At 37.4% G+C, this 26899-nt stretch overlaps 1 protein-coding gene across 1 annotated transcript in view; it reads left to right on the top strand.

Annotated features, from left to right (window-relative positions):
• The window catches only part of LOC145987163 (S-adenosylmethionine-dependent nucleotide dehydratase RSAD2-like), a 106223-nt gene that overhangs the window by 62852 nt on the left and 16472 nt on the right, over positions 1–26899 (top strand). The window contains exons 2-3 of the mRNA XM_083121674.1: positions 19497–19658; positions 22162–22391. Coding sequence (XP_082977800.1) covers positions 19497–19658; positions 22162–22391 — 392 coding nt within the window. The remainder of the gene's footprint in view (positions 1–19496; positions 19659–22161; positions 22392–26899) is intronic.

The raw sequence follows: 26899 nt of genomic DNA, 5'->3' as shown, positions 1-26899 counted from the left end.
TAACATGCTCCTTAATTCTGTTTAGGATAATTCTAGTGAAGATCTTACTCGGAATGGACAGAAGTGCTATACCTCTCCAGTTGTCACACTTTGATGTATCCCCTTTTTTCGGTAGCTTCACCAACAGGCCACTCCTCCAGTCCTTAGGCATCACTCCCTCTATCCATATCTTCTCAAATAAGGGCTGAAACATATTTGCTGTGGTGTTTATATCACTTTTCAGCACTTCCGGTGGTATGTTGTCGACACCAGCTGCTTTACAATTACGTACCTCTCTCAGAGCCTGTTTAATCTCTCCTACTGTTGGAACATCCGTCCTAATTCTTACACTGGGGCCAACATCACCATCTTTATCATCTTCCTCTTCCCCCTGGTCTATCTGAGCATCCACAGAGCGATTAAGGGTTGCAGAGAAGTGCTCCTTCCAACGTTTCAGTTGGTCCTCAGTATTCGTAAGGAGGGTACCATCTTTACTTCTCACTGGTCGATTTCTCTGCATCTGTTTCCTTGACAGAACTTTTGTGATGTTGTATAGTTCTTTAAGATTCCTCTTTTTTGCTGCTTCCTCCGCCTGCTGAGACAGATTGTCTACCCAATTTCTTTGATCCCTACGAACACTACTCTTTACTTCTCGATCCTTCTCTGTATACTTTGTTTGCAATTCTGCCTTCCTTGCCCTTGTCCTGCTTGAGTTCATTGCCTCCTTAATTACTTTTCGCTCATTAATCCTTTCCCAGGTCTGCAGAGACATCCAATCTTTTTTCCTCCTATCCTTGAAACCCAGAACCTTTTCACTTACTTCTGTAGTAGTTGTATTTGTGGTATTATAAACTCAACAAATGATGAGCCCCCCTCAAGCAGATTTGGCTACACTTAAAACAAGCTCAACATGCCCATATGAGCTTTTTGCTCAAGTGTAGCACCCTGTCTAACCCAAGATTTTTGTAAAAATGCCCTCGGGAATTTCCCGAAACTACAGTGTACAAATGATGACCCCCCTCAGATTGATTTGCCCATACTTACAAAAGTTGCATCAGCCAGATTGTTGTCCATAAGCTTGTTAAAAATATGCCCCTCTTGATATTGTTTTGGATAGACTTGAAATTAAGCCAAAATCCTCATAAAACCCACACCCACCCACACCCACACACACACACACACACACACACACACACACACACACACACACATATACACACACACACACACATATGTTTACTTCTGGGTTATTTCTATTGCATCATGTTGTGCAACAAATTATAAGGCAAGAGCTCTTGCATCATGCTGTGCAACAAATTATTATCCAATATTATGCAATAAATTATTAGGCATGTGTTGTTTTCTGATTGGTTAATTATGACATAATGTGATGATGTGTTATATTCTGATTGCTTCATTGTTTCAGATGTTTTAATCCATGCTTAGGGTATATAAAGAGATTTTGCATTACATATCAGCCAGTATTGTGAGAGTGGCTGAGGAGTACAGATGTGTTGTTACAGTGCTTTTCATACTACAGGCCTGTTTGGTTTAATATATAACATTTCTTATTATTCATATTAAATATATTTCTGGTATATTGAACAAAAGGGCTTATATTTTGTATAAAAAATCTGATATTTGTTACATCCAGCTTGTTTGTTGTAATCCACTCATATTTAGAGTCAGGCTTATATCTGTCCCAGCCTGTTATACAAAAATCAATACATAACACAGTGTAAGGTCATTGCCTTTCTAGGACATGCATGTCTGTGCAGGCATTTGTGCTAGGTCAGTGTAGATCAATATTTATTCTCTTTTTCCACTTGTAGGCTATTAGCTTTACAACCTGTCATAGTAAGCATAGAGTTTTGATTTAAAACCCAAAAAATGTTATATAATAAACTGAGGATAAAAATTAATAATATTAACATATTAAATATACACAAGAAATATACAAAGCACACAGCTGAACAAAATATATATATATATTAAGTACAAAATTTTGAATTGAACCCCAGGAAATCTTATATAATAAACCAACAACAAAAATGCCAAATCAAAAATATTGCAATCAGTGTAATAAAAATATATCCAGCCCCAATTTTGCTAGGCACCAAAAATATTGTGACCCAGGCAAATATAGAACTCCCACAAAAATATGCCCCAAATGCCATAAAATATTTAGCAAGGCATATTTCAATAGACATGTAGCCTCTTGTTCTGCACAGTCATCAACATTGTCCCCACAACCATCTACATCTGGTCTGAAAAGGAAGCATGAAACACCTGTTAATGCTAGACTGGCAAAGCAGCCACGTTATGCACCACCTATCCATAGCAGTTTTAATGGCCAACTTAGGGATCACCGTTTTGTATCAGAGCCAAGATGTGACATTAACAATTTTTTGAACAGTATAAATTCTGATGTGCAGGCAATTCTAAATGCACAAAATGGCTCTTATAAGCTGTCCCTCAAATTGTTTACACAATATAAGAAGCCAAATGGCACAAAATTTACACAGCCCCACATAACAGAAACTGTAGCTGTATATTCAAATGCAAATTTAGACAAAATAATAAGCAGTTTGATAGATCAATTGAATATTAAACACTCTGAATTTGCTGGAAAAGAGTCAGGATGGAGCCTATGCGGATCTCCACACAAGTTATATATTAATATTTCTGAATTCAGCCCATTACAAGGATCTACATATCTGCCATTACCTGCCAATATTAAAAACAAAAGAGCCGTGGTTAACATAGAAAATACCGACCAGAAATGCTTTTTGTGGTGTATTTTAGCTGCTTTGTTTCCAGTTTTAAGGAATCCTGAGAGAATAAGTTATTATAAACAGCATGAACACATTTTTAATGAAGCAATGAAGGGCTTAGAATATCCAATGTCTGTTCAGAATATTGATAAATTTGAAAAAAAAGGCCAGGGATATCAATGGGAAACAATTATATATTAATGTATTTATTTGTTCTACTGGCCGTGGCAATTGCTTAATAGCACCTCTCAGAATCAGTACACTTGATGATGATTCTGCTGTTCCGATTGATCTGCTCTTAATTGAAGGGGATGACACACACCATTACACTCTGATACACAGTCTTGAAGCTTTAGTCAGAAAACAACAAGGCAAATCCAATACAATATTCAAGTTGTGCCGAAGATGTTTAACTGTATTTGATGGTAGAAAATGGTGAATGGGGTTTGTAAAGAGAATACAGAAATTGCTAAAAACAAGTTAATTGAACATTTAAAATATTGTGGCAACCATAAACCTGTTCATATGGTGATGCCGATACCAAGTGAAAATGCCAAATTCAAAAAGTTTGAAGCCTTGTTGGAACACCCAGCATATATAGTCTGTGATTTTTTAATCAAATCTCAAACCTCTTGCATTCTGTAGCCCAGACCCTGAGGAATCTTCAATTACATCATATCAATTACATGAACCTTCCAGCTTTTATTATGTGATTGTACAGGATGGTGTTGTTAGTAAAGAATATTTATACATGGGACCAGATGCCATCAAAAAATTTGCACATAGAATAGAAAATGAGTGTTATGGCATAGCATCTAATATCTTATTAAAATCAAAACCCATGATGCCTTTAACAGAGGAACAGATTGAAGATTTCAACAATGCAGAAAAATGTCCGGTATGTGATTCTGAATTTTCAGATACAAATATCAAGGTGAAACACCATTCTCATACAGATGGTAAATTCTTAATGGCCCTGTGTAATAGCTGTAATATTAAGATCCAGAGACCAAAATTTGTCCCTATATTTTGCCATGGTGCATCCAATTATGATTTCCATCATCTGATCAGGTACAAGGGGTTTGACAAGCAGAATTTAAATATTTTAGCTGAAAATGATGAGAAATATATAGCTATTAGCAAAATAATTAAAGTTAATGGTGTTCCCATTCACTTAAGATTTCTTGATTCCTACAGAATTCTGTCTGCTAGCCTGGCTACACTGGCCACTCAATTATCTGATGATCAATTCAAAATCACATGTGCTATGTTTCCAAATCAGGACCTGAAATTAATTAGGCGGAAGGGTGTATATCCATATGATTATGTTACAGGTTTTTCTAAATTTAATGAGTGTTCTCTGCCACCACAACAAGAGTTTTACAGCAAAATCAGAGCATCTGGAATCACTGATGATGATTATCACCATGCCCAGTTGATGTGGAACAATTTAAAATGCCAGACATTTGGTGATTATCAAGAGGCATATTTAAAACTTGATGTCACTCTCTTAGCTGATATACTTCAGGCATTCAGAAAATCTTCCATGCAAAATTATAAACTGGATCCAATGTATTTTTACAGTGCACCTGGCCTAGCATGGTCTGCAATGTTTTTAAACACTAAAATGCAATTGGATCTGATCCAGGATCAGGACATGTATCTGTTTATGGAACAATGTATAAGAGGAGGCATGGTGCAATGCTCTCAGAGATATGCCAGAGCAAATAACAAATATATTCCTGATTATGATCCAGCACTGCCATCAAAATATATACTGTATGTAGATGCCAATAGCCTCTATGGTTATGCTATGATGGATAAACTGCCATATGCAGGGCTTGAGTGGGTTGAAGATTTCAATATTGAAGATCTTCAGGATTTTGATGACAGTAACTATGGCCTGTTCTTAGAGGTTGATCTGACAATTCCTGATGATTTACACAACATATTTTCTGATCTGCCCCCAATTCCTGAGGTTAAGTGTTTACCTGGCTCTAAACAGAAGAAATTGATGATGACACTGGAGCCAAAACAGGGTTATGTCATATATTACAAGAACCTCCAGTTCCTAATGAATCATGGTGTTCAAGTGACCAAAGTTGGCAAAGTTTTGAGGTTCAGGCACTCAAGATGGTTGAATTCATATATTGATACAAACACAGTGCTTCGAACATCTGCAATGAGCCAATTTGATAAATCTTTGTTTAAATTGATGGTCAATTCTCTGTATGGCAAAACCATAGAAAATGTCAGAAAACATACTGATGTTAAAATAATTACTGACCCCAGCCTGAGCAAAAAATTGATTGCAAAGCCTAATTTCAATTATAGAAGAATTTATGATGAAAATATGGCACTCTTCAACATGAAAAAAACAAAGATTAAGTTTGATAAGCCTATTTATGTAGGGGCTGTGATATTGGAATTGGCCAAATTGCACATGTTAAAATTGTATTATGATGTGCTCAAGCCCTTTTATGGTGATTGTGTAAAACTGATGTACATAGACACAGATAGTTTTATTCTTGATATTCAGACAGAAGATGTTTATCAAGATATGTCACAGCCTGAATTGCTTGAATATTTTGATACCAGTGAACATACAAGGATTCAACCCCACAACAAAAAGGTGCCTGGCAAGTTAAAAGATGAGACACTTGGTGATGTTATTGTGGCATTTGCTGGGTTAAGGGCCAAGATGTACAGCTTTGAAACATGTAGTGGTGTTGTTGCCAAAAAAGCCAAGGCCATCGGCAGAGTAACTGTTGACAAAGAGCTTGAATTTGAAGATTACAAAAATTGTCTCAAATCATGTAGCACAATCAGAACATCAGAATGCAGAATTCAGAGTGTGGATCACTTATTGACTACAAATATTGTAAGAAAAGTGGCTCTGGACCCACATGATGATAAGAGATGCATTTTATCATGTGGCATACATACTCTACCATGGGGTCATTGTGATTTGAAAAGTGGTAATCAATGCCCAATGACAGAGCATGATTTGAAATAAATAAACATGCCTATGAACTTATTTGGGTTCAAAAAACAGGCTATTAAGGACCTGCCAACACCACAACCCTCTTCTGATATAATATCTAAACTAAGTGGTTTATTAATTATTCATCTGAACAGCATACTTGCAGATGTTGATGATGAAACAGGTAAAATATTGTACATATTTCACAATAATTTAAATCATTACCAATTACCTGTAGGTGGTCAATTACAATTTATTACAACCCCCAAGGGTAATATCAAGGTTTCAATAGGCAAAAATATTTACAGGATAAAGCACTCAAACATGATTTCTGGCACTGTATATACTGTTTCTGCTGGTGACTGCTTATATATTGAGGTCCCGGGATCCTATGACAAGCTTATACCTTTTTTTATAGAATTAAGAATTAGATATTCAATAATAAATAACCACTAAAACAAAATGCCTAATGATATATTTGGCCATACAAGGCATGAAGATCACAGTGATGAGTTTCTTATGCTTGATGTCAGAGTCAAAAAATTAAGAAGTGATTTACAAGCTTTACAAACCACACTCAATGCCAGTCTTCAACTAGAAATTACAAATTTACAATCACAATGCATGGACCCTCTTCTTAAAATTGACTCAGAACTTAAATTATTGCTTCAAAAATATACTGATTTGGCCACATTGGATAATTTTCAAAGTTTAGAAGAAGCTGTAGCAGCTCTTCAAGCCAAATTTAAGACCCAGGCCACCAACTCTGAGCAATTGAAACAACAATTGGAAGAACAGATTAATAATGTCCAGACACAGCTCCAAACAATTGTCAAAAGCATAAAATCACAAGAAGATTTTGATCTAGTGATTTCCACTCTAAAAGAACAGATTCAATCACTGGAGATTCCTAATCTGGGCCCTCTGAACAATGCCATAGCCGAGGTTAAAGAAAAAATTGAGACACTTGAAAATGTTATGAACAACTTGCCATCTTCTGATGCTTTGAGTGCAATAACTCGGAGTGTTGCCAATATTAAGCTGCAACTTGAAACATATGAAGATTTTGGAAAAATTCAAAGTACCATAACCCATCTTGAGGGTACAATAGCAGCAGTGCAAAGTGATTTGACAAATGTACAAGAATCTCTAGAATCCCGCCTGCCTGGTATTGTAGATACCCTTGTCAGTGTCCAGCAACAGATCACAAAACTTGAAAACCTCAACACTGAATCTGAGCTATCTCATTTTCATCACTTGATCGATGATATCCAAACGAAGCTTGAAATTTTACAACAATCAACACCTTCTCAGGCAGATATAGCCCTGCTCCAAGATGCTATGCAAAGTGTGGCTGATGCTTCTGAATTAAACAATGTGAAATTGGCACTTGAATCTTTGCAGAATACTGTATCAAATCTGCCTACATCACAGGAACTTAAAAATATTAAGAGAGCTGTGAATCGCATATTGAAATCAGAAGATATCAAGAATATCCAAACAGAGATCAAACAACTCACTCAGACAGTGGCCACTCTACCAACTAATCAACATATTAATGAACTGCATGCCCTGTTTGAGGATATCAGAAGACAAGTCCATGATCTTACTGCTCAAAATTCAAAATTGGCAGTTGTTGAAAATTTACAGCAAATTGTAGCTAATATCAAGCAACAGCTAGGGAGCATGGAATCCAATCAAGCAAATGCTTTGTCTGTTTTTGCCACCCAGCTTCAAGAGATTGTGCAACAATACAAGAAACTTGTTGTGGACATAAAGATCAAGCCAGGCCATGATGATGTTGTTAGGACTATCAATGAGCACCTTGAATCTGTAACAAGTAGATTGCTTACAGCAGAAAAAGAAATAACAGGCATAATCGAGAATCCTAAACATACAGTAATTCTTGAATTGTACAGTATCCCCAACAAAGAATATGATTCACCATTTACACCAGGAGGCAAAATATATATGCTGTCCCCTGCACAATTTTATTACCAGTTTTTTGTTGGGGGCACACTTAGACCAATCAAGATCAAATATTGGCTTCAACCACAGGCACACCACTACCCTACCTTATCAATAACAAATGCTGATATCAAAGCAAAAATCACCAGTGTAGAGTTAGAGGATTTTACAGATCCCAATACATTAGAAACAGCCTATGCTGAAGATGATGGCTCTCTGGAATTTAAAATACAAATAGGGGACAAATTATATTTAGAAAATCCTGTAGTATCAGCTGCTGAACACCCTATAGTTGCAATATTCTTGTTTACATATTATGTCTAGACAAATTATTGTTGATGAATTACACAGACAAGCCAGACATAATTATAAGAGACTGCCAGTAGTTACAAAGGGCATAGATGATTTATGGCAGTGTGACTTGGTTGAGTTGGCAAGTGGACAGCTGAAAAACTTAGACAAAATCAACAAGGGCTACAAGTATCTACTCACTGTCATGGATACATTTTCAAAATTTGCCTGGGCTGTGCCACTCAAATCCAAGACTGGAGCATGTGTTACAGAAGCCTTCAGGACAATCATCAATCAGAGTGGAAGATCACCGCGCTATTTGCAAACAGATAATGGCAAAGAATTCTATAATTCAGTGTTTCAACAATTTATTAAAAGCCAGTCAATACAACATTACTCGAGTTACAGTGATCTCAAGGCCTCAATTGTAGAAAGATTCAACAAAACCCTAAAAATATATGTATAAACAATTTACACTTCAAGGTAATTATAAATGGCTTAATATTCTTCCAGAACTTCTACATAAATATAACAACTCGGTCCATTCCACAATCAACATGAAACCCTCTGAAGTGACTTCATCTGATGAGCAAAAATTGATCAGAACTGTTTATTATCCTAGATACCAGCCAACAACAAGAAAAGCCAAATACAAGGTGGGTGATCAAGTAAGAATCAGCAAATATAAGCACTTATTCAAAAGAGGCTTTACAAGAAACTGGAGCACTGAATTATTTACAGTGGTTCAAATTAAACCTGGGACCCTTAACACATATATAATAAAAGATCACCGAGGAGAAATTCTCAAAGGCAGGTTTTATGAAGAAGAACTCAGCAAAACTAAACAGCCTGACACATATCTCATAGAGAAAATCATCCGCAGAAAAGGCAACAAGATACTTGTCAAATGGCTAGGTCTCCCAGAACACAGCTGGATCGAGGCAAACAAAATAATAATATGAACACCTGGGATGTTATAAAAAGGCTGCCAGATCCTGAACAGCAGATTAAGAGAAATGGAAAATTGCTGCCTGATAATATTAGATGTCTTATTGTTGGGCCATCAGCTTGTGGTAAAACTACACTAATGATTGATAATTTTTTATTGGCACCCAACTGGTTAGACTGGAAAAACAGGCACTTGTATGTCTTCTCTAAGAGCTTGGAACAATTAAAATATCAGCAGCTGATGAAGCTATATGATGGATTGGATATTGCCACTTTTGAATCAGATGTTAAGCCACTCCATGAATGTCTCGATAATTCTGTTGTTGTGTTTGATGACATTATACTGGATAATCAAAACAAGGTTAGAAATTTCTTTACACAGGGCCGACACAAAAACATAGATTGCTTCTACCTGGCACAGACTTTTTCTAAAATACCGAAGCAGCTGATCCGAGACAACAGCATTTTTATATGTGTGTTTCATCAAGATCATACCAACCTCAAACACATACATGATGAATATGTAGGTGGTGACTTGAGCTACAATGATTTTTCCAAGATTTGCAGTAGGTGCTGGAACCAGGACAGCTATGGGTTTGTCACAATTGATATGACAAGGAAACCCAATAGTGGTAAATATAGAAATAAAATCAACAATTTTCTAGACATTGAAACATATATAAATAACCATGAAAAGGCCAATCATTGATGATCTTAAATTAAGAGATTATCTTGTAGAAAGATTTAAGGGATGGAAATCAGAGAACCGAGGAATCTATGAAAAACACAAGCAAACAGAACAGCCTATTATTGATGCTATTAGTGAATTAGGTAAAAATATCAAAACTGTTACAGAGCAAAATCAAAATTTAATCTCAGAGCTTGTACCTGTAGCTGCTAGGAACATATTAGATTATCCAATCACCCCACTTTCCAGTATTCATACACCTAGTCCTGTTGCTAATCGAAGAATTGAAGCTACTCAGGATCCTATTGAATTGGGTCTTCTTGCTCAAAAATATTTAAGCACACCTAAAGACAACAAAGATGAGGTCTTTGGCCTATATGCTGACACAGAGCGTGATGGTAGCATCATACATAGAATTGGCAATTTCAGAGTAACATTTATGGGAGATGATCTGATTGTATATTCAGAATCTCATCTTAGAGAAAGAGGTGGTTTTGTTAAATATCCTGGCACACCTGGATTGTGGGAACTGATGACTAGGAAAAGGCCTGGCAGCTATACAGATCAAGATTATGAGCATTACAAAGAAATATTAATAAAATCAGATGCTCTATACCAGAACAATGATCCCACACAAAAAAGAGTCAAGTCTAGCAGTGGAGCAAAATACAACAATTTAATCAAGCCCATATGGTCACAGATCAAGACAGGTAGTGGAATCAAACAATACAACACCCTACCTAAAGAATTTGTGTGGGTTGATGATGTCAGGAAACTTGTAGATAGGTTGCTGGTCATAGCTGGGGAGGAAAATGCTGGCAACCACAATTTTTACAATGAAAAGGTTGGAATTATGGACATGATAAGCACCAAATTGTCTAATTTTATAGTGAATGACACTAAGGGCATTGGATATCTTATAAAAATTATTAATACTCTACCACCTAAATTTTGGAATATTTCTGAGGGTCGGGGCTGGTTAATGACATCATAAACAAGCTGCCATTTGAACTACACATTCCAGGCTATCAGTATTGTGGTCCAGGCACAAAATTGGACCATAGATTAAACAGAGGTGATCCTGGTGTTAATCCCCTAGATGCTGCTTGTAGAGACCATGACATAGCATACAACACACATTCTGATCTTGACAAGAGACATGTTGCAGACAGGAAATTAGAAGAGGCTGCATTTGGTAGATTTGTAAGCAAAGATGCTTCTTTAAGTGAAAGAATAGCAGCATTGGGGACCACCATAGCTGTGAGCACCAAACAAAAACTGGGGTGGGGTTTGTGAATATGTATATAATAAACCTAGGATGAAGGCCAAGGGTGTTATGTATCAGATACCTTATGCAGGTCTTAAATCTCTTAAAACTATTGATAGTCTTTGAACCAAAAAGCAGCGCAAGAAAAAAAATTCTTGTCTTGCCAAGGGCCATGGTATGAAATTGTTGCTTAGCACCCCCCAATTAAAAAAATTACAGCAATCTAGAAAAAAATTGCATACAGGTGGCTTCATATTTACTATCCCGGCCATCTTAGCAGCACTTGGGGCTGTGGGGAGCTTGGCTGGGGGATCAGCTGCCATAGCAAAAACAGTAATAGATGCCAAGAAGAATAAGACAGAATTAGATGAGCAGAGGCGCCACAACCTGGCCATGGAAAAACAAGGCAAAAGTGTTAAGAGAGCCATGAATAAGTTTAAAAAAAACAAGAGCCGCTTACAAACCAAGATATTGAAGCTTTAATCAAGCCACTGGGCATCAAAAATTTTAGAGGTGTGTACATGTCTGATTCTTTACCAGAACAACCACTCAACAAAGAGTGTGGCATAGTTAATTTGGATAAGTACAAAAATCAGGGCACTCACTGGATCTGTTATCTTAAATATTTAAAAGATGAGGCATTTGTGTTTGATTCATTTGGAGGTGTTCCACCTGAAAATTTAGTAAAATATCTGAAATCAACTAATCTTTATTACAATAATGCCCGTGTTCAAAATTTCAAAGATGTTAATTGTGGACATTTGTGTTTATCTGTTCTTAGATATCTGTCTCAAATAAATAAACCATCAATTGAAAATTTTCAAAAAGCCTTGTGGTATCTGAAACATCATGGGGGTATTCCATCTCACCAGCCAAAATTCAATATTGAAACTTAGATTACATGATGATATAGTGTATCCCAAAACAATAGCTCTCAGAGCATTTTATGGCATGTACTTGATCCCTAATATTACACACCACAACAACAAAATTGCAGTTGGTGACCAAAACATTGTCATCACTCCAGGGCAGTATAATCTGTCCACTTTAAATGCTCAGTTACCCAGAGGTATAGTATTAACTCAAAATTCTGTCACTCACAGAGTAGAGATTGTATCTGCTACAGAAACAGTGGATCTGGATACTATAGGAGAGCTGTTAGGCTTTGAGAACAACACAAAACTTGAACCGGCCATTAAGCACACTGCTATTAATATACCTAAATTCTTAGCCATAGAGACTCTGAATATTCACTGTAATTTGGCCGAGGGTATGATCACCAATCAAATGGCATAGGCACTCACAAACAAACTGGCATCATTGCAACATTCAAACCTAACTCTGAATTTATGGAGCCGATCATCTACAATCCATCACCAACATTATATTTTCCTGTGTGCCATAATAGAATAGATTACATTGAGTTGATGGTCACTAATGAAAAAGAAGAATTAGTTGATTTTGCTGGAGCCACAACTGCAATCATAGAGATTAATATTTAAATAAAAATACATACAAGAAAAAAATGGAAAATATTGAGAGTTATGAGCTACAATCATTCCCCCCAAACAGGAGGACCTTTGCAAATTTAAATCAACCCAACACAGAGATTGAGGTTGATCTTGATGTAGGGGATGGCTTTATACACCCTCACAGAGCAGATCTATACATCAAGTTTGATGTTGTAAAGCTCGATGGTACAGATTATCCGGCAAATTCAAATATAAGATTGGTAGATAATTTTGTGCCACATCTATTCTCTGAAATTGAGATCAGAAAACATGGCGTTGTTATAAACAGAGTGGATTACCCCGGCATTACCTCCACAGCTTTGGCCACACTAAAATTATCCAAAACCGAGGCTTCTTACTACAAAATAGGTGGATTTGAGGCTGGTGATAAGATATTATCTAAAAGCCACACAGTGCTGTTCCCCATGCGCCTGTTGCCAGGATTCTTCTCAGATTACAAAGATATTATGTGGAAGGGTGGTTTAAGAATTACATTTAGAAGAGCTGCCAATGATAATAATGCTTTGATGAGGTACAGTGCATTAAACTCTACAGGGGAAGCTCTGCCTAATACCCTACCTGATGAAGGCAAATGCATTATTCAGACTATGGAGCTAAGAATGCCAGTTGTTGAATATGAAGCCAGTTATGCTCTTAAATACAAAGCAGATATTCTAAAAAATCCACAGATTCCTTTACAATTTTATACATATCAATGTGTACAGAAGCCTGCCACTGGTACCTATTATGAGTTTGATGCTACAAATTCATTCTCCAGTATACAATATGACATGCCAGATTTTGTGGTGGTTCTGTTTCAGACTGGAAGAAACAATAATCAGGAAAAAAATTCAAGTAAATTTGATAACTGCAACATCAAGAACATATATCTTAAAAACGGCAGAAATGAGGTGTTCCCTAGAGAAAATTATAATTTAAACATGTCCAAGGATGATTTCCTCAAATTATATGAAGCATTTACAGCATACAAAAGGGTCACCACTGGCAATACTGACATGTATTACACACCAGATGAATTCAAAGCACAGAGACCCATGTTTGTCATCAACACTTCAAAAAGGAAACAAGTTGTGGTTAATGACAGGACAAACATTAAAATTATCTGTGAATTCCACGATACACTCCCTGATGACACCATATGTAGTGTTATTCTTATAGGTGAAAAATCATATGTTTATGATGTAAGAAATGAGAGAGTCACAGAGCAATTCTAGAAGATTTCTGCATATTACATTGTTTTAATATTAGATAAACAAATTGAACCTGGTATCCAATTGAACTTAAACCGGAAGTAAATATGTGTGGGTGGGTGTGGGTTTTATGAGGATTTTGGCTTAATTTCAAGTGTATCCAAAACAATATCAAGAGGGGCATATTTTTAACAAGCTTATGGACAACAATCTGGCTGATGCAACTTTTGTAAGTATGGGCAAATCAATCTGAGGGGGGTCATCATTTGTACACTGTAGTTTCGGGAAATTTCCGAGGGCATTTTTACAAAAATCTTGGGTTAGACAGGGTGCTACACTTGAGCAAAAAGCTCATATGGGCATGTTGAGCTTGTTTTAAGTGTAGCCAAATCTGCTTGAGGGGGGCTCATCATTTGTTGAGTTTATAATACCACAAATACAACTACTTTCTGTGAAGGCAGATCGAATTTTTGTCCATTCTCTTTCAATTGTTTCATTCTGCTCACTTTCATCGATCAATACTTGGAACCGATTTCTCAGTTCAATCCTGAAGGTTTCCTGGAGATTCTTATCCTTCAATTTACTAACATCATACCGCTTCCTTGTCTGTTCCATTCTCTTCTTCTGAGCTTGAATTTTCATTTTAAAGTTAGCCACTACCAAATGATGATCACTCCCAATGTCTGCACCTCTCTTGTTTCTTACATCCTGTAGCGAACGTCGCCACCTCCGTCCAATTGCCACGTGGCAATTGGACGGAGGTGAAGTCAACAGTTTATACATTAACTCGTGGTTGCTGTATATTTATATTATAACACTTTTACATTTTTCTAAAATTTCGGTAATAAAATATTAAACTACTTGAATAAAACAGCATATTTCAAGTAGCAGTATGTAAATAATATACAGGGTGCGGCAAAAGTAACACTCTTTTCTAACCAGTGAAGTATGAATCGAATATTATCGAGAATGTTTAATTGTAAATCACCTGTTGAGTTAAGATTTTAATAATGTTTGTTTTTAGATCCCCTAGGTAAAATGGTCTCTGTAGTTGAGTTGTCATGTAGATTGCCATACCTAACGCAGCACTATATATTTTTGTGGGGGTTGTCTTTAAATATCTTCTTAATCAAATCACGTTGTCATCTTTCTGAGAGTTAGTAGTGTGAAACTAATATATTTGATTGATTTGTTTTATTTTACTTCACTTTTGGCTAATCGCGAAGATGTGGATGAGCGATGACATGATGATCTTAATGAAGGGATGCAAAGAATATCCATGCCCAGGCCATGATTCGAACCCGGGACCCTTGACGTTGTGGCATGGTGTGCTAACCACTCCAACACAGAGGTCGGCCAGTTCCTTTTGGAGACATACATATGCGATACAGAAACGCGTAGTGAGAATTTTGATTATTAAGTATATTTACTTTTATGAAATAACGATTCAGCAATGATCTCGCAAGTAAATATCCAGCTTTTAAAGGATGGAAGAAACGAATATGAGGTAAAGTGTAAGGTGGCTGTCACCCCCTCTGATGAAAGAGTGCTAGAAATGTTTCTGGCATTAAAATCATATTTCTTGACCCAATCTAACCCATACCTGAACGGAATATGACCTTCCTAAGGTTTGCGATTGTTGGTGGTAGATTTGGTGTTTTAAGTCCACTTTATGCTCAGTAAGGTTAATCGGGACTCGACCTACAGTGTGCCTCCACTGGGTATCGAACCCAGGACCCCTTGATTCCAAGGTGACGACGCTACCACTGTGCCATGGTTTTCGATTGTTTCTAGTGGTGTACAAAGTCGGAAAGATAAAACTAGTGGCACAAGATTCAAAGGAGAGAACATTTCTGCACGTTTACTGAAAATTGGAACCCATTCCAAATAATGACATGGGTGCAGGAAAGATATGATTAAAAAGTTACGTTTAGGCCATATTGGGTACATATCTACCCAATATGGCCCAGTCATATATTTTGTTCTTTCACATCAAAATATGCAACAGAAATTGTAAAGGAAGTACAACTTGTGTTGTTTATATATATATATACACACCGTGTCCCAAAAGTCCGGTAACACTTTTATTAATTCATTATACAAAAACTACAAGTGATATAGCTTTCGTGTATATGTCATATGAAAGAGTATCTCAAATGTTTTTTTTTAATGTATGAGTTCACAATGCCTCGATATGGGAACCATGTGTAATACAACATATGTCTACACGGTAATCAAATTCTTGCCAGAGATATGCTCCAAAGAGTATGTTGTTACATTTGCATTCACTTAAGGGAATATTTCATTCTAATATCCAAGAATTGGAAAAGGAGTAAAATTCTAGGTGCTTCAAATGAAAGATATTAGTAGTTGGGATCGTCAAGTGTTGTATAATAGATTAGGAGATTGCTTTCGTTGCTTAAAAGGTACTAGGAAATTATTGAAAACGATCATATGTATCTGTAAGCAAAGTGTTGGCAAGAATTTTGATATTTGTTAAATTATGAGTAAATATGTTGCCATTTTTTGCGGTGTCCTATTTATTAAGACTTTGTCCTCCTTACTCGCCATGCTCTGTCCTCTTTTTTGAATGTGTGTGTCTGGTCACCCTACCTCTGATCCATACTTATATGTAAAGGGTGATCCATAAAGAACGCCGGATTTGAAGTTGCTATACATGAAATTAATTTTTGGAAAAAAGTACAAAACACATACCATTCTCTTCAGAAGATATTAAGGTTTAAACATGGAAAACAATATCAGGCATATGATCCCCCCTACTAGCCCTACACGCAATCACTCGGTCCATGAAATTCACCATGAGTCGATCACACATTTCCCCATCAAGTGTGTTGAGGACACGTCGAATTTCTTGCTTAAGTTCCAACAAATTTCGGGTTTTGTTCTGGTAAAATTGTGACTTTGTGTACCCCCACAAGAAAAAGCCACATGGTGTCAAGTCACAAGATCGAGGTGGGAAGGTTTGGTCTCCTCGCAACGAGATTATTCTGTTCGGGAACTTTCACGCAGCAGATTGAATGTTTCTTGTGAAGTGTGGCAAGTTGCGCTGTCTTGTTGGAACCATACATTTTCGATGTTGATTTGATCCAAACGAGGCCAAAGAAAATCAGTTAGCATTGCACGGTAACGAATACCATTCACTGTCAGGGCATTTCCTTCTTAGTCTTCAAAAAAGTAAGAACCGATCAAACCCCCACTCCAAATCCCACACCAAACCGTAACTCTCTGAGGATGCATTTCCTTTTCCTGAATCACTCTTGGGTTCTCAGATCCCCATATCCGGCAATTCTGCTGGTTTACGAACCCGTTTAAATTAAAATGAGCTTAATCGCTGAAAATGATGCTCTTTGCGAAACCCTCGTTCTCTCGTTCCCTTTCAAGGATCCAGTCAACAAAGTGCCGTAGTTTTCCATGATCCGCTGGTTTCAGTTCCTGCGTTAACTGCACTTTGTACGCGTGCAAGTGCAGATCTTTCGTCAAGATTCTTTGCATTGTTGTTGGCGCCATATGCAGTTTTTGAGCACGACGGCGATACGATTTTGCAGGACTCACAGCAACAGAATCACGCACAACAGCAACGTTTGCTTCACTCCGGCGACTTCGAGGGCGTCCAGGGCTTTTGATGTCTTCTGTTGATCCAGTTTCTTCAAATTTCGATCAACCTACGAACAGTTGATTCGTTCGGTGCATGAAGATGACCAAGTATCGTACGGAGTTTCCGAACAGTCACCGCGAAACTTTCACCATTCTTGCAGTGCGTTTTGACAATCAAAACTCGCTGTTTCTTACTGTACCTTTCCATGGCGTTAGCAACACACACAAACAGTAGAACAACTGAAACGCTTCTCAACACAAAACCTCAATGATAACTGATAACAACAATCGCACCAACAATGCTGCCAAACAAACAAAAAAATTATGGGGTCCTTTTCAAATCCGGCGTTCTTTATGGATCACCCTTTAGTTGCCCACGACAGGGATTGTTTTAAGTTTTTCGACTTGTATGTCTCGTACTTCTTACCATTGGTAGCAAAAATTTGTGCAGAAAAAGAAAGAAAAGAAGAAATATTTTTCTTTGAAGACATTCCTCCATTTAATATACGTCTCGAATTTAGGAGAATAAAATTAAGTCCGAATTTTTCTTTATGAACACGCGGATAGAACAGGTAATCTGGTAATTTTACTAAACCAAAGGGGGGGTTGACCCGTTGAGCCCCCCTTAAATACGCCCATTCCTCCACGGCATGTTGCAATGTGGAGCAGGTAGCTTTACTTTACCTTTATATATTTGTTTTATTATTAATAATATAGAGAACATGCTCTAAATATAATATATAAGGTAGGTGAGCCAAAGGTGGCCCACTTCACGAAAATCATATTAGTATTTAAGAAAGTTAACAAATGCCACTAAATCAATGTACCCAGTCCTCCTCTGGTGTACTATGCAGAAAACGACCTGCCTTGGGCTGCCAGCAGCCATTTTATGGAAGTTATTGTTTTAGGGAGCGAGAAGATTAGTTGTCGTCGTTATTTTAAGGCAAGTAAGAAATGTGTGTGTGTACGTCCTTGAAATTAACAAACGTTAATATTTTATACATATTTTGAAAGCTCGTTTAATTATCTTTTTGATCCCCTAGATACATTGTAAAAATGTTTTTTTTGTGTGTCAAAAGAACGATACCTATTTTTTGTTTAAAACGTAGTCCAGATGCGGGTTTCTAAGGTGACCCATGGCGGGCAACCTTGGGAACTGGTTACACTCGCCTCTGGAATTTACACTTTTTTTCAACATTAAAATACGTTTTATTATTAAAGATTACCTAATTATGTTAAATTTTCACAGACTTTCATGAATCACTAAATGTTATTATTATGTTGGGTTTATATATTTTCGTGGGCCAAAGATCAGTTCACTACATCAATGGACGCTGCTCTTAATGATGACAATCACTCCGAAGAGCAGTTGAAGAATTTCACTTTTGGGTAATCGCGAAGATGAAGATGAGGGATATGGTGAAATTGATGAAGACACCCTCACAAAGAATACCCATGCAGGATTCGAGCCTGGAACCACCGGCACCACTCAGCCACGGAGGTCGGTTATGCGTCGTAACTGTACATAATGCATGCCACCAATCAAAAGTTTGAGACTAACAATGTCTCTAAAAAAAATATTTAAAAAATGAATAAATATATTTTCTTGAGCGCAAGCAACATTTTCTACGAAACTATAAGCAGTGGTCCACCTTTGACACGCATTGGTCAATCTTGGGAACAGACGTAACGGTTTTGTAATTATTTTTTTTAAAAAAAAGGTACGAGCAATTTTACAAAATATTTATATGGTACGTGTTGTTAATTAGTTATAATAGTTATTTCTTAAAATTTCATAAATTTATCTCTCATTGGAGATTTGTAAATTGCCCTAAAAGCTTAACTATGGCCACCTTAGGCTCACCTTCCTTATGTTCAGTAATCGGGATTGGGTGTTAAAAAAATGGAGGGGGGGGGGCAAGGGCAAGGACAGTTAACTCTCACTTGGAAGACAAGGCTTAGCATTAAGTGACCATAGTGTGGCCACTGCTCCCCAACGTCCCCCTAATCATCATTTATAGTTTGTTGCAGATTGTTGTCAAGATAAGGCAAACAACTTATCAATATAGAGTGAAATTTGGCTACTTACGACTATTTGTCGTACATTTTCAATATTTCTTTTATTTATTAAGGAAGATGTTTTGTTTTTAAAGAAGTGAGCGAGTTTCAAATATTATGTGTTATACAAAATAATATAAAATATACAACACTGCTTCATCACAAATTATTCATTCTAGAAATGTGTTTGATTTTTCTTGCAGGAATGGAGAAAATAAATTTTTCTGGAGGGGAGCCATTTATACACCACAGAGGCCGTTATTTAGGAGAACTTGTTCGCTACTGTAAACAGGAGTTGAAGTTACCTAGTGTCTCCATTGTGAGTAATGGGAGCATGGTAACAGAACGCTGGTTTAAAGTATTTGGTAAGAGAATAAAATATTTAAATATTAATAACAATATCATTAAAACTAATGTGCAAAAAAAGCATGTGATGATTTATTTGCAGCATGAACATATTGAAGACACATTAAATTACTTGTATTGTTGTTCATGTTAGCAAGCAGAGTGGATAAAAATCACGATTTTTATTTTGAAAATAATTTTTGATGATTTTTTTATTTAAATCATTTTTTTGGCACCCCCCTACACACACAGATATATATATATCTGTAATATATATATGCATGCTCTGTAATAGCGCAAACTGACACAGGTGAAAGTACACGACACACACCACACACACACACACACACACACCCCATCACACACACACACACACACACACACACACCCACACACACACACACACACACACACACACACACACACACACATATATATATAATAACCCTTGGCTCTACAGCCCATGAAGGCCTTGGCCTGTCTCCCGACTGCCAGTCTCCCTCCTACAATCCTGCCTAGAGGTGTGGAGATCTTCAGCCAGTAATGAGGTGATGTGTGGTCAGCACGTCGAACCCCCAGCCATTACAGGAGATATCCGTGACTGGGTTATGCTACTCATTCATAGCTCCAGAATTTCCTCATGATCATGGGTTGCCACCGGCTCTATACACAGGCTGAGAACCCAGAGACTGAACCGAGGCAGACTTGGTTGAACCCATTCTGTCCCGCAGTCAGAGCCCAAAGCACACTGCCTTAGACAACACGGAGAAGTACTTTTTTTATATATAGAAAATCTTTTTCAAGTAAAGGCGCTGTAAAATGTTTGAATAATTTGATTAAAGCGAATAAAAATTATATGTAAATATATATTTTTCTGTTTCTGATACTGTATATATGAACCTGCTGTGGAAATGTTTCTTGAGTGTGTTAATGAAACTATAATACATAATTTCAGTAACTATTCTTCCAATGGAAATTAAATTTTCTGGATGTACTCCATAATTGTAACTTAAAATATTTTTTAAAGTCTTTGTAGCTGAATATTGGCATTTTTTAAAATGATAGTTTGCAAAATATCAGCAGCTATGTTAATTGCAGTTTAATGATAATGGCACTATTTACGATTTAACATAGTAAGTATTGTGTATATTTTTCTACACAAAATGTTTGTTATTTTTGCCTAAAAAAATATTGAATTTTAAATCAAGATAAATTTAAGTGTGTTTACAGTTTACATATTACATTTCCTTTTACAGAGGCTGTTCAGCGTATGTTTGACCAAACACGATTCCTTCCCCTTTGCTCTCAGAATGAACTTGCCCAATCTTGGTCGGGCACACTTGTCAGTGTAGTGTGTGAGCTGTAAAAGAGTGGTTTTGTTTTCTCACTGGGACCAAAATCCCGCCCAAACTGAGTTGCTTTTGGGAGGAGTAAGTTGTATAACTTTTCCAAGTGTTTGCGTTTTCTCGCTTGGCCGAAAATGCTGCCGAAACAGTCGCTTTTGGGAACGTTATGTTGTAGCCCTTTACAATGCAAAGTTCAGTGCGTCAGGGATCAGGAAGTACTGTAAGAGCAACGATTGTGACGTTAGTTTGACTTTAATAATCAAGAATGTGATCGGCAAGCATAAGAATTGCATGGCCCCAGCGTTCGGTTCTGCAACAAAGGGGATGAGAACACTGCCATGCACACAAGCCACCACCAGTATGCAGGTGCAAGATGCAGTTAACAGATTACAAAGACATATTTAGAAGATTCGCCATCTGTCTTTGGGTTGGTGGATTATCTTGCATGGCCATTCCGCAAAGTTTCGCATGCATACTGGTGGTGGCTTGTATGCACGGCAGTTTCTCGTCCTCTTTGTTGCAGAACCGAACGCTGGTGCCATGCAATCCTTATACTTGCTGATCACATTCTTGAATAAAGTCAAACTAACGTCGTAAAGGGCTACAATATAACCTTGCCAAAAGCGACTGTTTTGGCAGCATTTTCAGCCAAGCGAGAAAACACAAACACTTGGAAAAGTTATACAACGTACTCCTCCCAAAAGCAGCTCAGTTTGGGCGGGATTTTGGTCCCAGTGAGAAAACACAACCACTCTTTTACAGCTCGCACACTACACTGACAAACATGCCCGACCAAGGTTGGACGAGTTCATTCTCAACACGGGAAGGGGGGGGGATGGAATCATGTTTGGTCAAACATACGCTGAACAGCCTCTGTATATGAGCTTCACCCCATCAGTACATATATTTTGCTGCCTTTCTTTTCCCTTCTTAGAACCTAATAAATGCTATTAAATGATTTCGAGATTAATGTACTTTCCCTAAAAGTGATTCTGATATCTACAAAGTCCTTATGTTAGATTATTCTATAAATTATTTATTTAAATCAACCTACCTTGTTAGCAAGAGTAAGATTTTAGATAAATATCAAACAGAAAATAGACAAAATTTGTTCCATGCATACAAATTAAGTCCCATTGATTTTGTTAAAAAATTGATCCAGCAAATTATTTTACAGGTGAATATCTGGACATATTAGCCATATCTTGTGACTCTTTCAATGAAGAGATAAACAAATTGATTGGTCGTGGGCAAGGGAACAAGAACCATGTGGAACAGCTGTTGAAGATCAGTGAATGGTGTCACCAGTACAAAGTGGCTTTCAAGATTAACACAGTAGTGAACACATACAATAAGGATGATGACATGACACAAGAAATTGAAAGACTAAAGCCAATCAGATGGAAGGTAAGTATTCTCTATGAGATTAGATTATCCTCAATGTAATGTATTTGTGTTTCTTTTAGCAGCATTATGTATTTTCCATACTTATTACCAGGAGATCCATGGTGGTATAGTCTGTAGGGCGTCTGACTGCCATGCAGGAAACCTGTGTGATCTAAGGTCAGAATATGCTGCATAAAGTGGCTCTAGGGCTCAACTAGCCTCAAATCAATTAGTACCGGGGGCAACCCTGGGGGTAAAGGTGTCCAGAACATGGTGCTGATCACATCACCTCCAAAAAATGGCTGAGATCGAGAATGTGTGGGGTCCTACACCCACATCCCCTAAATATGCCTTCATGGCACAGTGCTATATGCATGGAGAACTTTACCTTTACCATTCCCAGGTGTTTCTGCCACTCACTGCTGCCTAGGTTTGAAGCTCCTCGGTCAGTTGCATCATTGCTGCTGTGGCATTAACGGCTGTTCCGTTGTCCACTGCACCAAACAAGAGCAATGTTCAGTGATTCATTTTTGTGGTCTGAAGGTGTACCAAGGGCCAAAATCCCTCAAAGATACTCAGAACAGTATGCATCTAGAGGCCTGCATAGTCTGCCTTTTACCTACCCACTGCCCGCTTGCCCGCGAGGACAGGTATACCTGCTCGCCTGCCCACGGCAATGAGTCGACTTGCTTCTTTACCCGGGTTCTTGGTCTTCAAGGTGCTCTGCGCTTACAAGGTAACTGGGCATTCAACAAGACCCGGGCGCCTGCAAAACCAACTGGAAGGAAACAGCCCTCCGGCAGCGTGTCGCTCCAGGTGTTTCATCACCAGCCAGTGTTGCCTACTTACGTAGCTACTAAATCCTACGAAGTCCTAGGAGGAGCTCTCTCCTCCAAGGAGAATTTATATACTTAGCGATTTCAGTTCAGCGTAAGCAGTTTTTATCTTATTGCCAGGAGATGCACGCAATATTACAGCTTCATTTATCTAAATGAATGATCGAGCAAACAAATATCTCCTCACTGAAAACTAACTGTTTTTCATTGCATGGTGCCTTAACCAGACATGCAGTGGTGCAACCAGAGGGAGCAGGGTGCATTCCTCACAACCTTGGACGGAAATTAAGTCTATCGGAGGGGTCAGGGTGGGGGTCAAACATTAAAGTACAAGAAAAAACAGGCTAGCAGAATTTAAGAGTAGCAGGGCTAAAGGGTACTCAAGATGGAATTAATTTTCATATTTTTCTTGCATTTTCATTCCAGACGGCCAAGGGCACCTGCAGAGGGGGAATGGAGGGGTAATTGCAACCCCTTGATTTCAAATTTTATGAAAGTAGAAATATATTATAAAATATTATACAGTCTCATCAAGTTCAATGCCGTAGCAAAGAGGTAGCGGGAGTCAGCCCTGAGTGCCGAACGATCTAATTGAGAAAAGTTTTAAAACAGAATGCTATGGCGGCCCATGATATTATTTGCTATTAATGTTGGTTTGTTATGAGTTGGATGAATTGATTATGTAATACGTCGCTCCATGTGAAAAGAAAATATTGTAGATGGAAATTTTACATGCCATATGTATGTACATTTGGAATGCATTTATCATGCACTTTCTTTCTTTCAAAAACAGTTTGTGTGCTTGTTTTCCATTATTAGCTAATATGAAATTGACGTGTTGAAAAAAAATATTTCTAATCCTCTGTTTCAACACAAATATGTGAGAACCGACTTCTACCCCCTTTTTGCGTGATTTATGAGGATAATAATGTCTTTCATGCTACTTTATTACTATTATTGTGATTGTTGTTGTTGGCACGTTTATCCAAGTACTTGTCCCCCCCCCCCAAACGAGGGTAACGGCAATGCCCCTGGCTGGCTACGGCCCTGGTGTTCGTAGTAGAACAGTGTGTTTTTCGACTCGCGACCTCAGTGTCGAACGTGACATGTTTCAGTCCTGCCCTATATCACTTTAAATTCGTATATTGGTTGTTTACGACTTATACTTATGGATCCTGTGCTACGGAAAACCTATTTCAATGTGGGTGGTTGGGGGGGGGGGGTAGCAACATTCGTAAATCTCATTTCATTGGTGATGTGTAGAGTGCGGATTTTGCATATTTGCATATTTTATTCCGGTCCTCTAATTAATATGCAACCGGGTTCTAAAGTTGTTTCAGAGCATTCCGAACCGAAGTAGGGGGGTTTTAAAGTGCATATAAATGCATATTTAAGGTGTTCGTGCATATTTACTGTGTAAGCGCATATAAATGCATATTACGTGAAAAAATCATTAAATTGATAGTTTTTTAAAATATATTTGTTTACTTGGTTAATGTTTCGTCTGTGGAGTGTTTCTGAGAGTAAAATTTTCAAGCACAGGTGTTCGAAAACCTCTGTTTATGCGCTGCAGAGCAGATGGCAATGACACAGAGAACACGTGCTTCCCCTCCCCCGGCCTTCTTCCTTGGCCTAGATAAGGCAACAGAGATTTTTGCTCCTAAACAGTCTGTACTCCGTTGAATTAGTGTAGTTTGCATTGTGTGAAGATGCCGAAGGAAAAATCATCAAAGATTGTTTTACTGAAACAGTGGATTATAGCAGAGCTTTCGTAAATGCACACTTTGCATCCCTCCCTTCGATTGTGACGCAACTGGACACAGATGGAATGTCTTTGTGTTCTGCTCTCACTCTTTGGGAAAATGTCAAGAAAGAAATTTTATCCATTCCAACATCAGTGGGGAGAATTATTGCAGAAAAGGCAGATAAAGTGACTTCCAAGAACCCAGGTTTGAATTTTTTGTGCAAAGTTAAAGCTGTGCTACAAGAAAAACTAAATATGCTGACCAAGGCAGTAATTTATTTTATTAAAAACATAAACTAAATGTAACGTAAGGTTGAAACGTTATGTTTAGTTTATGTTTTTAATAAAATAAATTACTGCCTTGGTCAGCATATTTAGTTTTTCATATCATAGAAACAAGGCTTAATGGCGTTATAACTGTGCTACAAGGTGAATCAACAGAACTATTACAAGATATCACGCCAGAGGACATAGCTGCATTGAAATATTGTCCAGTGACAAGTTGTAGTGTGGAGCGCACCTTTTCTTCATACAGGGATGTACTAACTGATAAACGGAAAAGAAATCACTCTAACCAATTTAGAGAGATATGTTGTAGTGCACTGCAATTTACATAAATTCAAAACTACTTAACGATTTTCGTTATATTGTGTTTAACAACGGGAAATAGTAAATTCAATTTAATACAAGATTTTGCAACCTTACTTGACATGGAAGCTGTTGTTACTTCGTCTTTACCTTCAATGGTCACTATGTGTCTGTAGTACTTTAAAAATAAATGTATTTCGAGGAATTTTTTTGTGTCTATATTTTTCCTTTAGTGCATAATTTGCATATTTGAGTGCATATTTTACTTGTTTTTAGTGCATAGATGCATGCGTATTTTCCACTTTTTTAGTGCATATTGATCCGCACTCTAGTGATGTGGTTTACGAAGCTTTGAGTTCGCTTTTTTAAGTAGTGAAAATCTATTGCAGTTAGCAACACCGCAGAACGGTGTGGGCCCGGTGCAGTTTCTAAAACTAACTAACTAACTAACTAACTCTCTAGTCTTCTTAAACCCGAAGGTTCATGGCTGCAGCAACACAGGCCTTCCATCTGTCCCTATCTTGTGCAAGATCTATATACTCTTTTCCATCCCTACTGATTTCCTTTAGGTCCATCTCAACGTTGTCCCTCCATCTTCGTCTTGGCCTTCCTACTGGTCTCTTACCATCAGGTTTCCCAACAAGAATCCTGTAAATTCCTCTTTCCTCTCCCATTCATGCCACATGGCCTGCCCACCTAAGTCTTCTTGATTTAATTATTCTAATAATGTCTGGACATGAATACAAATTATGTAGTTCTAAATTATGTAACCTTCTCCACTCACCTGTCTCCTCATCCCTTTTAGGTCCAAATATTTTCCTAAGGATCCTATTTTCAAATACTCTCAATTTATGTTCCTCTTTCAATGTAAGGGACCAAGTTTCACACCCATATAATACTACAGCCAAATTACTGTTTTGTATATTTTAACTTTTAGTTTCTTAGATATTAAACGAGAAGACAAAAGTTTATGAAGATTATTATATATATATAATTTTCATTTGTTAATATTACTCCTAAGTATTTGAATTTGGAAACTGTTTCAAACGAGTTGTTATCAATAATTAGATTTTGATTATTACCTAACACTTGGTTTCGGCCTGTAAGCATATATTTAGTTTTCTCTTTGTTAACTTCCAAACCTATCTCTTTAGCAGTTTTGAAAAATATTTTAGCATTATTCTTAATTGTATTCACATCATCCCACAGTAAGTCTACATCATCTGCATATGCTAACAACTGAGTCACACCATTTAATTTTAGTCCTTCTTTAGTTTCGTTTACCTTCCTAACAGCATATTCTAAGGCAAAATTAAAGAGCAATGGAGATAATGCATCTCCTTGTTTTAACCCATCATGAA

This window comes from Lepisma saccharinum, chromosome 4, assembly GCF_977018435.1.
Source record: "Lepisma saccharinum chromosome 4, izLepSacc3.1, whole genome shotgun sequence".
NCBI lineage: Eukaryota > Metazoa > Arthropoda > Insecta > Zygentoma > Lepismatidae > Lepisma > Lepisma saccharinum.
Note: the sequence above shows the minus strand (reverse complement) of the source record. Positions and strands in the feature narration are given on the sequence as shown.